At 40.5% G+C, this 15,307-nt stretch overlaps 1 protein-coding gene across 11 annotated transcripts in view; it reads right to left on the bottom strand.

Annotated features, from left to right (window-relative positions):
- ERCC6L2 (ERCC excision repair 6 like 2) overlaps positions 1-14,935 on the bottom strand; it is a 194,914-nt gene extending 179,979 nt beyond the window's left edge. For 2 of the 11 annotated variants that reach the window (XM_023735826.1, XM_023735827.1), the window contains exons 1-2: positions 14,403-14,923; positions 6,457-6,881 (exon numbers count right to left, since the gene is read on the bottom strand). In XM_023735826.1, the coding sequence (XP_023591594.1) occupies positions 6,457-6,881; positions 14,403-14,862 (885 nt within the window). In that variant the 5' untranslated portion in view covers positions 14,863-14,923. The other 9 variants (XM_023735822.1, XM_004381333.3, XM_023735820.1 and 6 more) reach the window with 8 other exon arrangements.
- Between the last annotated feature and the right edge of the window lie 372 nt (positions 14,936-15,307).

Genomic DNA, 15,307 nt, shown 5'->3' with positions numbered 1-15,307 from the left:
ATGTATATTTTCACCAAAAAAGAACAAAGGTCCTCCAAGGTCGAGAAGGGAGAGTATTGACATGTTGTGGGTTTGTAAACCAATGTCATAAAACAATATGTGTATTGACTGTGTAATGAGAAACTATTAGTTCTGTAAACCTTCACCTAAAGAACAATAAAAAAAATTTAAAAAAAAAGAAAGTAATCAAATGACGCATTGCATTGGGCAAATCTGCTGCAAAAAGGCCTCTTTAAAGTGTTAAAAAGCAAAGATGTCACTTTAAGGACTAAAGTGGGCCTGACCCAAGCCATGGTGTTTTCAATCACCACATACGAATGTGAAAGGTGGGCAATGAATAAGGATTGATGTCTTTGAGTTGTAGTGTTGGCAAAGAATACTGAATATACCATGGACTGCCAAAAGAACGAACAAATCTGTCTTGGAAGAAGCACAGCCAGAATGCTCCTTAGAAGTGAGGATGATGAGACTTCTCACATACTTTGGACATGTTATCATGAGGGACCAGTGCCTGGAGAAGAACATCATGCTTGGTAAAGTGGTGGGACAGCAAAAAAGAGGAAGACCTTCAACGAGATGGACTGACACAGTGGCTGCAACAATGGGCTCAAGCCTAACAACGATTGTGAGGATGGTGCAGGACCTGGCAATGTTTCATCCTGTTGTATATAGGGTCGCTGAGTTGGAACCGACTCGAGGGCACAAACAACAACAACAACACAATCAGTCTTTACAGAAGCAGACTGCTACATCTATCTCCTGCGGTGCAACTGGTGGAATCGAACTGCTAACCTTTCGGTTGGCAGCTGTGCGCTTTAAGCACTGTGCTACCAGAGCTCCTCAACAGAATCTAGGTAGTGACTATATGGGTGCTCACTGTGCAATTCTTTCAACTCTTCTATGTGTTTGAAAAGTTTCATAATAAAATGTTGACAAAAATCAGTTTATAAGATAATAGCTACTATGTGACCCCATTTTCTACATGTTTATGTGTGTATGTTGTTTCTATGGTATGTACACAGGCATGCACATATGAAGTATATGTATGTACATGTATGTATATGTATGTATGCTACATACTTAACTACTCCCTCAACCAGATCCTTCTCATTCACTTAAAAAAAAAACTCAAGTCCCTTCCATGTCACAACAATACAAAATAATCAGTAAAAGAACCTCCTCAAAATCCTATTCCCCTTTCAACTACTACTAGACCACTATGTCCCCTTCAAAGCCACATTTCTTAAAAAGGTGAGCATACTCCCATGTCTGTGTCTTTACATCCTCCATCCTGGCTTGTGCACCCAACACTTGAGCAAAATGCTTGTTGCTCAAGATACCAATAATTTTCATGTCACCAAATCAAACGGACATTTTTCAATCCTCATCCTTTGAAGAATGTAAAATACTATGTTTATCTGCTTTTAAATTTGAAATGAGAGAAGGAAACTTTATTTGGTATGTAAAACAATAAGGAAAAGAGCTCAATTTCATATTATAGCCATGTTAGAATGTAAGAAAGGGAAAACTTAAGGGATGAAATCAGGAAAATGGAAAATGAGGCAGAAAAAAGATAAATACTATAGTTGAAACAGTGAAGGCCAATGGCCTATTTTCATTACCACCAATTCAACTACATTTTGAAATTCTAAGGAACTCATTGTCTTAGTTATCTAGTGCTGCTATAACAGAAATACCACAAGTGAAAGGCATTAACAAACAGAAATTTATTCTCTCACAGTCTAGGAGGCTAGAAGTCCAAAATCAGGGCATCAGCTCCAAGAGAAGGCTTTCTCTCTCTGCTGGCTCTAGGGAGGGTCCTTGCTTCTCAGCGCAGGAACCTTGGGTCCAAAGGATGCGCTCTGCTCCAGGCATTGCTTTCTTGATGGTATGAGGTCCCCCTGTCTCTCTGCTAGCTTCTCTCGTTTATATCTCAAAAGGGATCGACTTAAAACACAACCTGATTTCGTAGATTGAGTCAGGCCTCATTAACATAACTGCCTCTAATCCTGTCTCATTAATATCATAGAGGTAGGATTTACAACACATAGGAAAATCACATCAGATGACAAAATGGTGGACAATCACACAATATTGGGAGTCATGGCCTAGCCAAGTTGACACATATTTTTGGGGACACAATTCAGTCCATGACATTCATTAACCATTGTTCATATTTCTTCAACTAGCTTAGTCATCATCTCTATAGGAGCTCTACCTTAAATAGGTCTGCCAAGCAGCCTATTTACGTAGAAATTAATTCTCTGAGTTACAAGAACAACAGCCAGAGAACTAAGTTTCCAAAGATCAGACAAATCAAACTAAGTATCAAAATTAATACAGAAACAATTTTTTAGTCCTCTGAAAATGAGCCCTCAAAGTCTTTTATACTACTTCCTCAAAAAACTAGAAATAGAAATACCTTATGATTCAGCAATCCCACTCCTAGGTATAAAAGCTAAAGATCTAATAAAAGAGACACAGACAGACATATGCCCACCTATGTTCATTGCAGCATTATTCACAACAGCAAAAAAATGGAACCGGCCTCAGTGTCCTTCAACAGATGAATGGATAAGCAAAATGTGGTAGATACGTACAATGGATTACTATGCAACCATAAAGAACAATGATGAGTCCATGAAACATATTATAACATGGATGGATCTGGACGACATAATGCTAAGTGAAATAAGTCAATCACATAAGGACAAATATTAAGACCCCAATTTTATAAGAAGATAAGAACAGATACATGTACAGAGACCTATTTTCATTGGTGGTTACTAGGGATGAGTGGGAGGGGAGAGGAAATCACTCTCTAGATCACAGGTAGTGGTTATTTTTGGTGATGGGAAAAGTAGCACAGAATGTGGGTATCATGAGCACAGCCTGACCAAAGTAAATGATGACACTAAGAAGCATACAAGAGAAAAGGATATTTGTGCTAAAGAATATAACGTATATAATTTGGCAACAATCCCAACAATAACCAAAAAATGAGTGCATGGTCACATGTATGTGTATAGGCATATATGTGTTCAGGTAGGTACAGCTGTGTACGTACATGCGCACAGATGGAAATATCTATATGTACGTGTAAATACAGATATGTGTGTTCTGCACACATATATTCATAGAGGACACAGTTACACATCTCAGACATAACCAAACACGTTGTGAGATTGGTTTTCTAGGTGTGAAGACTCAGGACTTTAGTCTCTTGCGACAACTGAGTCAACTGGCGTAAGACAGTTCACAAAGTTCATGTTCTACATCCTAGTGAGGTGAGTAGCGTCTGGGGTCTTAAAAACTTGTGAGCAGCCATCTGAGATATAACTGTTGGTCTCTACTCATTAGGAGAAAAAGAAAAAGAAGGAAACCAAAGTCTCAGAGAAGAAACTAGCTACAGGGCTAATAGCCTACACAAGCCACAGCCTCATCTACTCTGAGACCAGAAGAACTAGATGGTGCCTGGCTACCACTATTGACCATTCTGATCAGGGCCACAAGAGATGGACTCTGACAGAATCAGAGAAAAATGAAGAACAGAATTCAAATTCTTAAAAAATCCAGACTTACTAGGCCAGTTGAGACTGTAGGACTCCCTGAGACTATCACCCTGAGATACTCTTTAAACCTTGAACTGAAACTATCCCTTGAGGTCACCTTTTAGCAAAAAACAGATTGGCACACAAAATAAAGGAAATTAACTGTGAGTATGGTTCCCCATTAAAAAACCACCTATATGAGACCAAAAGGTCAACAATTACTCTAAAGCAAAGATGAGAAGATAAGGAGGCACGGGAACTACAACACTGGACATGGAAAAACCAGAACACAATTAAAGAGAATGCTGACACATTGCGAAAAATGTAAATAATGTCACTAAACAATCTGAATAGAAACTATCAAATGGGAACCTAATTTGCTGTGTAAACTTTCACTGAAGACACAATAAAACATTATTTAAAATAAATAAATAAAAGCCTTTCACAGCACATTCACAGCATGTAACACAACAGCTCAAAGTCTTCCAACAAAATTATGATTTCAGTATGTCAGGTAAAATAGTGCAGTAAAATCAGCTACTTTAAAAATAATCCTATCAAATGTAAAATAAAAAAATATTCTGGGTACCAAAGGCTTCAGAGATGAAACCTAACATTCAACTTTAAGATTAAATCATGCACAGGAATTTGAATTGTATTTAGGTTTTAGGGTGGTGACCAAACTGCAGGTCACTTTTTGTTGCATCCTCTGGCAACCTATCTGTTGACTAATTTTTGAAGATGAATGGGCACCGGCTAGTCAAAGGAGAGTGAGAAAGAATATTCTGTTGTTGTGTGCTGTTGGGTTAATTTCGACTTATAATGACCCTATAGAACAGAGCTGAACTGCCCCCATAGGACTTCCTGGGCTGTAATCTTTACGGGGGGCGGGGGGGGAATGGTGGGGGAGGGAATAGGGGACAGGTAGCCCAGTCTTTTCTCCCACAGAGCCGCTGTTAGGGTTGAACCACTGACCTTTGGGTTAGCAACTGAGCACTTAACCACTGCGCCACGAGGGCTCCAAAAGAACATTCTAGCATGCGCAAAAACAGTAAAAGTATACATAGTCACCAAAACCAAAACCAAAACCAAACCCATTACCATTGAGTTGATTCTGACTCTTAACAACCCTAAAGGACAGAGTAGAACTGTCCCACAGGATTTCTAAGGAGCAGCTGGTGGATTCTAACTGCTGACCTTTTGGTTAGCAACCTAGCTCTTAACCACTGCGCCACCAGGGCTCCAAAGATAGTCACAGTAGGGCTTTATTTACTTATTTCTTTGCTCTAGTACTCATCTGCATATCTTGGTCAGATAGTAGATTCCTAAAGACTTCTGTCTTTAATCTTGCCACCTATTCTCCTGAAAAAATTCATTCGTTCTTTCCACAAGCAATTCTTCAGTACTTCCAATGTGCGAGCCTAGAACAGTCTGCATTGCCTGAGTTTAAAGGAACAGAGAGTATAGCTAATGGTAATATACTATGATTACTGAAAAACTTTACTTTAGCCTAGACTTTCATACTAGAGCTTTATACACAGTTGCATTATTTGGCTATTTTTAAATGTTAACCTTGGTTTTTCACACACCTTTGAATTCCAACTAACCAAAGGAGGTATCATGAAGATTAAAATTATAATGAAGGAAACAGGAAATGACGTAACTACAAACTAGACAAATACTCCTAAAAATCCAGAGCAGTTGTTTAGTATAAAGTCTAGATTCACAACTCTAATCCTTCTGGGTCACAAATCTCTTTGAAAATCTAATGAAAGCTAAGGTCCATGTGGCAGGCAGTTTCTAACACAGCTCCCACTAGGCCCACCTCCTGGTTTTCCCACCCTGTGTAATCTCTGCCCTTGAGTGTGGGTTGGACATAGCAATTTGCTTCAAATGCACAGAACAGAGGAAAATAGAGAGTATGGTTCTTCTGTGATTAGGTGACACAGCACCATGATTTCTGCCTTACTAGCACTCTCTCGCCTTCTCACTTGCTCACCCTGATAAAGCAAGTTGACACGTTGTAAGATGCTCTATGAAGAAGCCCAAGGAACAAAGGGAGGCCTCCAGCCAATAGCTCCTGAGAAATTGAGGCCTCAGTCCAACAACCCACAAGGAACTGAATCTTCCAACAACCATGTCAGTGAGTTAGGAAGTGAATCCTTCCCAGTCCAGCCTGGAGATGCCGGCAGCCTTGTGAAAGACATGCCAGAGGACCCAGCTAAGCAGCACCTGGATACGTGGCTCACAGAACCTACGAAATTATAAACAAGTGCTGTTTTAAGCTTCTAAATTTTGGGGTAATTTGTTATAGAGCAGTATAAATAACACAGATCCACCCTGCAGAAAAGTACACACATGTACAAATTCTGGTGTACAGTTCAGAGAACTAGTGGGCCTCTCTAAAGTCTACTAACAGAACTCCTAGTAGCCCAGGGACCCCAGATTAAGACATTTCTGAAAGATAAACTCCAACCAATATGCACTAAACACCCACAAGAAATCAGTGTAACCATGCAATGTAGTGTCTTACCAAACGTCAGAATACTTTCCTTCCATAAAGTGCTACTAGAAAGACTAAACCACTTCAAATATAATTAACATCTTAGTACTAGTACTACCAAAGGTAAAATCAAGCCAACTTATATCAAATAAACATTTCTGAACAATATATGTTACAGGTACTAAGTAAGTACTGAAGATAAAATAATGACTGAGACACTGCCCTTAATTTTGAGGACTTTAATGTCTAATGGGTAATACACACACACATACACAGAGAGAGAGAGAAAATAACTATCATAACATCTAGGAGTAAACATAGAGATTTGCATATGGTAGCCACTCATGAACATAATAAAACGACTTTACTGAATTTTAACTATAAAGCAATTAAAGTAAATACCTGTACTGTTTTTCCAAGTCCCATGTCATCACCAAGAATACACCCTCTTCCTTGGATGTAATGTCCATATAGAAACTGGGCTCCTTCCCTTTGGTAGTCTCTCAAATACCTATTAATAGTGTGAGGAATACAGTCTCCATCTTCAGATAATTTAAAAGCAATAGCAGATGATGGAAATTTTCGATCTGGGAAATAAGGTTTTTCCAAATCTTCATCATCAAATATAAAACTCCTGGAGCAATCTTTAACAGATTTCACTTCTTGAAGTCTTCTAAGAGGTACTTTCCTTTCTAGAGAATCTGAATATAAAATGACTGCAAATGACTTTCCATTTTCATCCACAGTGACAGATTTTATGCTTGCTTCACAAAGCTTTCCATTATCTGGAGAAGGGGCAAGACATCTTTCTCCTGGACACCATCTGTCTACAAAAATAAAGAAGAAAATAAAGTTTCCAAATCTAGCTCATAAAGTACCACCTCATCTATCTACTGTTAAGAGAAAATAAAGTACTTCACATAAATACCTTTTCCAAAAAACAGAAACAAGATAAATTATACTTATAATATTGCAAAGAATGGGAATTCCAGAAAACGTAATTGTGTTCATGTGAAATCTGTACGTAGACCAAGAGGCAGTCATTTGAACAGAATGAGGGGATACTGCATATTTAAATCAGGAAAGGTGTGCATCAGGGTTGCATCTTTTCACCATACTTTTTCAATCTGTATGCTGAGCAAATAATCCAAGAAGCTGGACTACATGAAGAAGAATGTGGAATCAGGATTGGCGGAAGACACACTGACAACCTGCAATATGCAGATGACACAACCTTGCTGCTGAAAGTGAAAAGGACTTGAAGCACTTACTGATGAAGATCAAAGACTACAGCCTTCACTATGGGTTACACCTCAACATAAAGAAAACAAAAATCCTCACAACTGGACCAATAAGCAATATCATGATAAATGGAAAAAATATTTAAGTGGTCAAGGATTTCATTTTACTTGGATCCACAATCAATGCCCATGGAAGCAACAGTCAAGAAATCAAATGATGTATTGCACTGGGAAAGTATGCTGCAAAAGACCTCTATAAAGTGTTAAAAAGCAAAGATGTCACTTTGAGACCTAAGGTGTGCCTGACCCAATCCACGGTATTTTCAATCACCTCATATGCATGAAAAAGCTGGACAGTGAATAAGGAAGACTGAAGAATTGATGTCTTTGAATTATGGTGTTGACAAAGAATACCAAATATACCATGGCCTGCCAGAAAAACAAACAAATCTGTCTTGGAAGAAGTATAGCCAGAATGCTCCTTAGAAGAGAGGATGGCAAGACTTCATCTTACATACTTCACACATGCTATCAGGACATCATGCTTGGTAAAGTAGAAGGCCAGCAAAAAAGACGAAGGCCCTCAACAAGATGGACTGACACAGTGGCTGCAACAATGGGCTCAAACACAGCAATGATTGCGAGAATGATGCAGGACCGGGCAGTGTTTCGTTCTGTTGGACACAGGGTTGCTGTGAGTTGGAATAGACTCAACAGCATCTAACAACAAGGTTTTGAGTAGTTGAGGTTTTTAAAGGAGGTGAACTCCAAGATCTCTTTTTGCTAAGATTCTATTAGTCTTTGAAGAGTCTGCCCTACTCTTCTCGCCCCTCCTTTGTACTTGATGTGTGTGTGTGTGTATGTGTGTGTGTGTATACATAGGGTGACTATGAGACAGAAATGACTCAATAGCACCTAACAACAACAGTAACGTGTGCGTGTGTGTGTGTGTATATATATATACACACACACACATATACACACATTCCCTGGGTGGCACAGTTAAGTGCTTGACTACTAAATGAAACGCTGGCAGTTCAAACCCACCCAGAGGCACCTTGGAAAGGCCTGGTGATCTGCTTACAAAGGTCACACCACAGCCTTGAAAATCCTATGGAATGCACTTCTACTCCGCACACTTGGGGGTCACCATGAGCGGGAATCAACTCAACAGCAACAACTGTCTGTGTGTGTGTGTGTGTGTGTGTGTGTGTGTGTGTGTGTACATATAGTGTGCCACTGAGTCAATTCCAACTCATAGTGAATCTATAGAACAGAATAGAGCTGCCCCATAGTGTTTCCTAGGCTGTAATCTTTATAGAAGCAGATCACCAGGTCTTCTCTCCCGTGGAGCTGCTGGTGGCTTCAAATCATCAACCCTTCAGTTACCCGCCAAGCACTTAACCATTGTACCACCAGGGTGTGTGTGTGTATACATATGTATATACATATACATATATGTATACATGTATATGTGTGTGTGTGTGTATGAATTTCTTCTGTGCTTAACTATACAGCCATCTCTATTTTATTTTCTATTCAGAAAATATACCATTATGAATTGGGGCAGGTCTCTATAGAGTATATTACTGGCACAATCAAGAGGCATCAAGGAGAGGAAACTAAGTCAAAATAATTTTCCAAATTGAATTCTTACAGCAAGAATCCGAGAATTTTATGGATACAACTGTAAGAATATTAGGAACTATTTGTCTTATACACTTTTTATTGAGATCAGATGACCACTGGTAGTTTCCTAGGGTCTTCCTAGGTTTAGGTTTTTAAAGCATTCATGATTATAATATGACTAGGTTTACAGTCTGTTAAGCAATAATAGCTCCTTAGGATATTCCTCATCAGTTCCTCCTCAAAATTACAGCCATTGTTCTTGTTAACTTTGGTGAAGCTGTTTTACTGTAACAAGCAGAAGTACACAGTGAAAAACCTGTTTTCCCAGTCTAATCTTTGGACCCAAAATGTCACCTTATTCTAAAAGACAGGGTTTTAACGGGAAACTAAAACCCTGATCCACTATACAGGGAAAACAGATAGGTTAATGGGCTCTATTTTCAAAACAACACTGTTTTAGCACTAAAACCTAAATTAATCCCAATACCAGTTCTTAACACATGATTTGTTTCCCATGATTTGTCTGCCTACCCAGCAAAAGCCTTTTCATTTTTTAAGACTTAGTGCATTTATTAATTATTCAACATGCATGATTTAAGCACCAATTATTCATGAGACGCCGTATTACACAATGGGTAAAAAATGAAGAAGAAAACAAATGTAAAAATTATGGTGACAAAACCTTGCCCCCAACTAGTCTTCCCTCATCTCACTGAATGGCATCACCACCTATCCAGTTTTTCAAGGTAGAAAACCATTAGTCAGTTCTTATCCTCTTTTTACACTACATCGAATCCATCAGAATACCCTGCTGGTTCTACCTAAAAAATACATCACTATCCTCCATGGCCTCTGCCAACATCTCGATAAAGCAAGGGTTGGCAAACTTTTTCTGAAAAGAGTCAGATTTTAGCTATTTGTTATTTTAGGCTTTGCAGGCCACATATTCTCTTGCCCTTGTAACATAAAAGCAACCACAAGACAATACATAAATAAATGGGTGTGACTGTGTTTCAATAAAACTTTATTTACAAAAACAGGTGGCAGGCCAGATTTGGCCCACAGACCACAGAGTGCCAGCCTCTGCCCTAAAGCATCCACCATCAGCTTTCTCCTAAATCACTGCTATAGACTCCAAACCGGTCACTCTGCTGCCACTATTTTCCCCCTACAATCCATTCTCCACACAGCAACAAGAACGACTATTTAAAACTAGAAATTATCAGTCAATCTTTAACTTAAAATCTTTCAGTGAGTATCCACTGTGCGTAGAATAAAGTCTAAACTCCCCACTATGGTCTACAAGCCTTGTATGATTTGTCCTTACTTACACCTACAACTTACTCTATCAATTTTTCCCTTGACTCAAACATGCTAAGCAGGTCTTCTTCCAGCTGTTCGTATGTCATCTCCCCATTATTCTCTATCTCAGTATATGAGTTGGAATCAACTTGACGGCAATGGGTTTGGTTTTTTGGTATAGCACTTACCAGAAGCCTGGGTGGCACAAGCAGTTTGCAACTGGCTACTAACCTAAAGGCTGGGGGTAAAACTCACCCAGTAGCTCCTTGGAAGAAAGGCCTGGCAAACTACTTCCGTAAAGATTAAAGCCAAGAAAACCTGATGGAGTAGTTCTACTCTGTTAACACATGGGATCGCCATCAGTCAGTCGGAATCGACTTGACAGCAACAGGGTTTTGGTTTTACAGAACTTATCACAATGTTTAATTATTTTGTTTACGTGTTTTTGTCTATCTCTCCCTCTAGAGTGTAAATTCCTTTCCAAGACGATGTCTGACTTGTTCAAAACCATAGCACCAATACACAGCAGACACTCAATAAACATAGGCTGAATCAATTTATTAATGAAAACAGATGCTTGATCTCATAGGCAAATACTAAAAAGTACACAAATATGTGTGTGTGTGTGTGTAAGTGTAATAAGTGCTTTGAAAGAAGAGGACAGAAGGAGGTCTAAGAAGAGTGTCCCAGGCAGAGAGTACAGCATGCGCAAAAGCCATAGGGGTTTCTTCATACAATAACTTTTCAGGAGCTATTGGTGGCTCAGTGGTTAAGAGCTACGGCTGCTAAAACTAAAAGGTCAGCAGTTGGAATCCACCAACCGCTCCTTGGAAACCCTATGGGGCAGTTTTACTCTGTCTTATAGGTTTGCTATGAGTCAGAATTGACTCAACAGCAACAGGTTTGTTTTTGTTTTTTATTCGATTTCTGAGTTTCTGGCAGTGAGTAGCAAAAGTCCAGATAATGAAAGCTATCCCCCCAAAAAAGTGTCTAAATCTATTTGATTCCTAAGTTTGGATACATTCTAGAATGAAATAGATTCAGTTAGGTTTGAGCTCAGGCTAGAATCTCTCAGTATCCATACTAGGGAACAAACAGCGTAATTTTGAAGGATTTCCTGTTAGATTGGATGGGGGTAGGGTGGTAAGACTCCTTAAGATCTGGTCCCTCCCTTCCTCTTTAACATCATTTCCTACACTAGCTCCCTCTTTCATTCCAAATTGGCTTCCTTGCTACTCCATAACCACAGCAAGCATGCTTCCGCCTGGGCCCTTAAGTTTTCTGTTCCTTTCACCAACACTCTTTCCCTAGATACCTAAGTGGCCAATTTTTTCACTTCATTGTGGTCTCTGCTCAAATGGTGCCAGACCACCCAATCTAAATTAGCACCCCATACCACTTTCTCTTCCTTTATCCTGCTTGATTTTATTTTCAGAGAAAAATATATCTGTAACTGTCTGTCTTTCCAACTTAAATATATGTCCCTTAGAGCAGGAATTTTTGCTCATTGCTATATCCTGAGCACCTAGAATGATGTCTAAAACTCCATAAATACTTATAGAATTCATGACTATTTACATATAGCTAACATTTGAGGGCTTCAGTGTGCTGGATGTGCTTTAGATGCAGTAGTTCATTTAAACTTCACAACAACTGTTTCATTACATCATATAAGCAATATTAGTAGTTCCATTTTACAAATGAGGAAGCAGACAAAGGTTAACCAACCTGCCCAAAGTCACACAGCTATTAAGCAACAGCGCCTGGATTTTAACCAATGATCGAGAGGATGGTGCAGGACTGGGAAATGCTTCATTGTTACGCATAAGATAATCATGAGTCAGAGCCAACTGACAGCAACTGACAACAACATCAGAACTTACAGCCGTGCTATACTAGCTCACATATAAATAAACAATCTCCTGGAGCTGAGTAGTCCCTGCCCCCTTGTGATGGTTAATTTTATATGTCAACTTATGTAGGCTATGGTTTCCAGTTGTTTGACCAAACACTAGCCTAGCTGCTGTCACGGAGTAGTACCTTGTGACTAGATCAGTTGGCCTTGGGTAGAGCAGATTACCTTCCATTACATAATGTAATGCAATGTAATATGTAATGTAATGCAATGACCTTACATCTAATGCAATGTAATCACCTTCTATAATGTAATTTAATGTAATATAATCAATCAGTTGAGGACATCCCAGTATAGGGTGGATCCTAAACCTAATCACTTCTGAGTTATAAAAACACCAGAACACACACAGAGATAAAAGGGGGGTAGGGAAGACAGATGTCAAGGAACACCAGGGCTACAGAAGCTGAAAGAGACAAGGATGTTCTCCTAGAGCCTTCCCCTAGAGCCAAAGTCTTGCATTCAGACTTCAAGCCTCCTCAATTATGAGAAAAGTTCTGTTCTTTAAAGCCACCCACTTGTGGTATTTGTGTTAAGCAGCACTAGGTAACTAAAACACCCCTTTAACAGGTATGAGCATCTCAGTCACCGTAACCTCAACTCAGGAGTTTGATCTATTTATTTTACCCGCTAGGCTACAACAGGTATTTACACTGTAGTAAATACCTGAGTTACAGCTTCATCAATTCCTAGCCCTCTGAGTTTAGGCATGTTACTTAAACTTTCTGAACTTTAGCTCTGAAATCTTCATCTATTTAAATCAGACCAACCTGTCTCAAAAGCAAGCATGTAGATAAACAATCAGCATACGGCTAGCACAGAACAAGAACTCAGTACCCGGTAGTTTTTATTATATCACTATTATTAATGAAAGCTATGAATTTGGGGCAAGAAGGCATCCCAGCTGACTTGTGACAGATTACTGCACCTTCCTTATTTTAAACTCTTTCTTGATGATCTGTTAATGGTGGAATATACCAAAGGACTAAAAGACCAAATGAACCATAGCCTGTACCAGCCTGAACCCAGAAGACATAGATGGTGCCAGGCTACCACCACCAACTGCTCTGACAAGGGTCACAATAGAGGATTCCAGACAGAGCAGGAGAAAAATGTAGAACAAAATTCAAATTCACAAAAAAACACCAGACTTACTGGTCTGACAGAGACTAGAGGGATCCTCGAAACTATGGCCTCCGGACACCCTCCTAACTCAGAACTGAAGCCACTCCCGAAACAAACAATAACACACTCACGTGCTTCTTAATTCAATTAAGTACAGGAGACCTAATGGGCAACCCTGCCCAAAAGCAAAGACAGAAGGCAGGAAGGGACAGGAAACCTAGAAAATGGAGATGGGGAACCGGGGGTGTAAAGGGAAAGGGGGAGAGTGCTGACACATTTCGGGGATTCCAACCAATGTCATAAAACAATCTGTGTATAAATTTTTGGATGAGAAACTAATTTGCACTGTAAACATTCACCTAAAGCACAATAAAAAATAAAGGTGGACTATAAGGCTCTAACTCAGTACATCATATATTAAGCTCTTGGTGTAATAAAAGTAAACTGAACTAAGTATCTCAATCCTTATTCATCTACTTAACAACAAAATCTTACCACTCACTAAGAACTAATGCATACAAGGATTAAGAATGAAGATACCTAACATTTACTGAGCGCTTTCTACGGGCCAGACGCGGCGCTACGTAAGTGTTTTGCATACTCCATCTCGTTTAGTAATGCCAACAACCCAGTAATAATCCTAATTTTACAGATGAGGTAACTGCACAAAGATGCTCAGCAAGTAACTCTCAGAGTCAGGACTACGACGAAGGGTAGTCTGAATTCAGAGTCCAGGTCCTCAGTACTGAATCGCAAAGAATTGATCTCAGCCCTTAAGGGGTTCGCAATCTCCTATTATTCAGAGAAGCCGCAGGGTAAAACCCAAACGCGAAGAGTTCTGGCAGGAACGAGTCCACCCAGTGCAGTAAAGACAGGTGTCTGGGCAAGGAGGCGAGCTCAAAGCCTATACCTTTGCCGGCGGTTTCCGCGCGGGACTTCAGGGCGGAGAGCTCCATCTGGCCAGGGGGAGGGGCCTGGCAGCCTGGCGGCATTTAACACCAGACAGGCGGCGGAAGACACCAGTAACACCTCTTGCCGCCCTCCGTACATCGCCCGCCTGGAGCCCGAAGCCACGGGACGGCGGGGACCAAAGGTGGAGGCTAAGAGGACCCACGAAGTAGAAGATGGCAACGTACGAGGCAGCGGCAGAATCCGAGGGCGCTGTGTATGGCTGGCAAGGCAGCGCTCACCAAGTCGTCTCGGGCTCCGCCGCCGCCGCCGCCTCCGAAAGAAGACAACACACGGCCATGACAACGCCTTCCTTTCTCTGTTTTTCCTGGACTTTCCTCTGCAGCCTAAAGCTCGTTGCAAACCTAACTCGGAATATCCCGCGAGAACGGGCCCCTGAACCGTCAGCGGGATCTCGCGAGAACAAAAGCTTGGGGGAGGGTTTTGTGGGTTTTTTTGTTTTTTTGTGTTTTTCCCATATGGGCGGAGCCATCTTGGTCTCTTCCCCAGAGGCCTGTAACACAAAGCGCGGGATAGTTGCAAGTATCGCGGTGTTTGAGATCCCTCGCTGAGCTTGTGCGGAGCTTGCTGCTGAGAGTGTGTGGCATATACCACGAGTTCGGGTGGTCGCTGTGATCTGTAATCCATTCTATGGCAACGCGTTTGGGGTTGTTTTTTTTGGTTTAAGGAGGGTGGCCGCCTGAAAAGAGACCGTCTTCCCCTCGAGCCTGGCCCTTTGGCTTACGTTTGGTGCTTGGTAACTTCATCATGTTGCCTCACGCCTAGGAACTTTGGAAGGCGAGCCAGTGATGCCTTCCTCGAGTGCTGCTCGGCTGCATGGGACGCCAACGCTTCAGGTCACCCACGGGGAGGCTGCGTGAAATTAGCGCGTTTCCTTGGGTCATACACATTAAAAATACAGTAAACCATAAATCACTTATGTGAGTACAAAACTAGTAACGCCTGCCTTAAAGGTAAACGTAAAAATGCTATTACAATTTAAAGTTTTTCCGTGCGCCATCTAAAATTACCAGTGGTTTGTATCATACATTATGGGAAAACGCTACTCTAAGAAAACCATCCAGACTGCTTT

Source organism: Trichechus manatus, unplaced genomic scaffold (assembly GCF_000243295.1).
Source record: "Trichechus manatus latirostris isolate Lorelei unplaced genomic scaffold, TriManLat1.0 scaffold00082, whole genome shotgun sequence".
Classification (NCBI taxonomy): domain Eukaryota; kingdom Metazoa; phylum Chordata; class Mammalia; order Sirenia; family Trichechidae; genus Trichechus; species Trichechus manatus.
The sequence above is the reverse complement of the archived record's forward strand: the minus strand, read 5'-3'. Positions and strand labels throughout refer to the sequence as shown.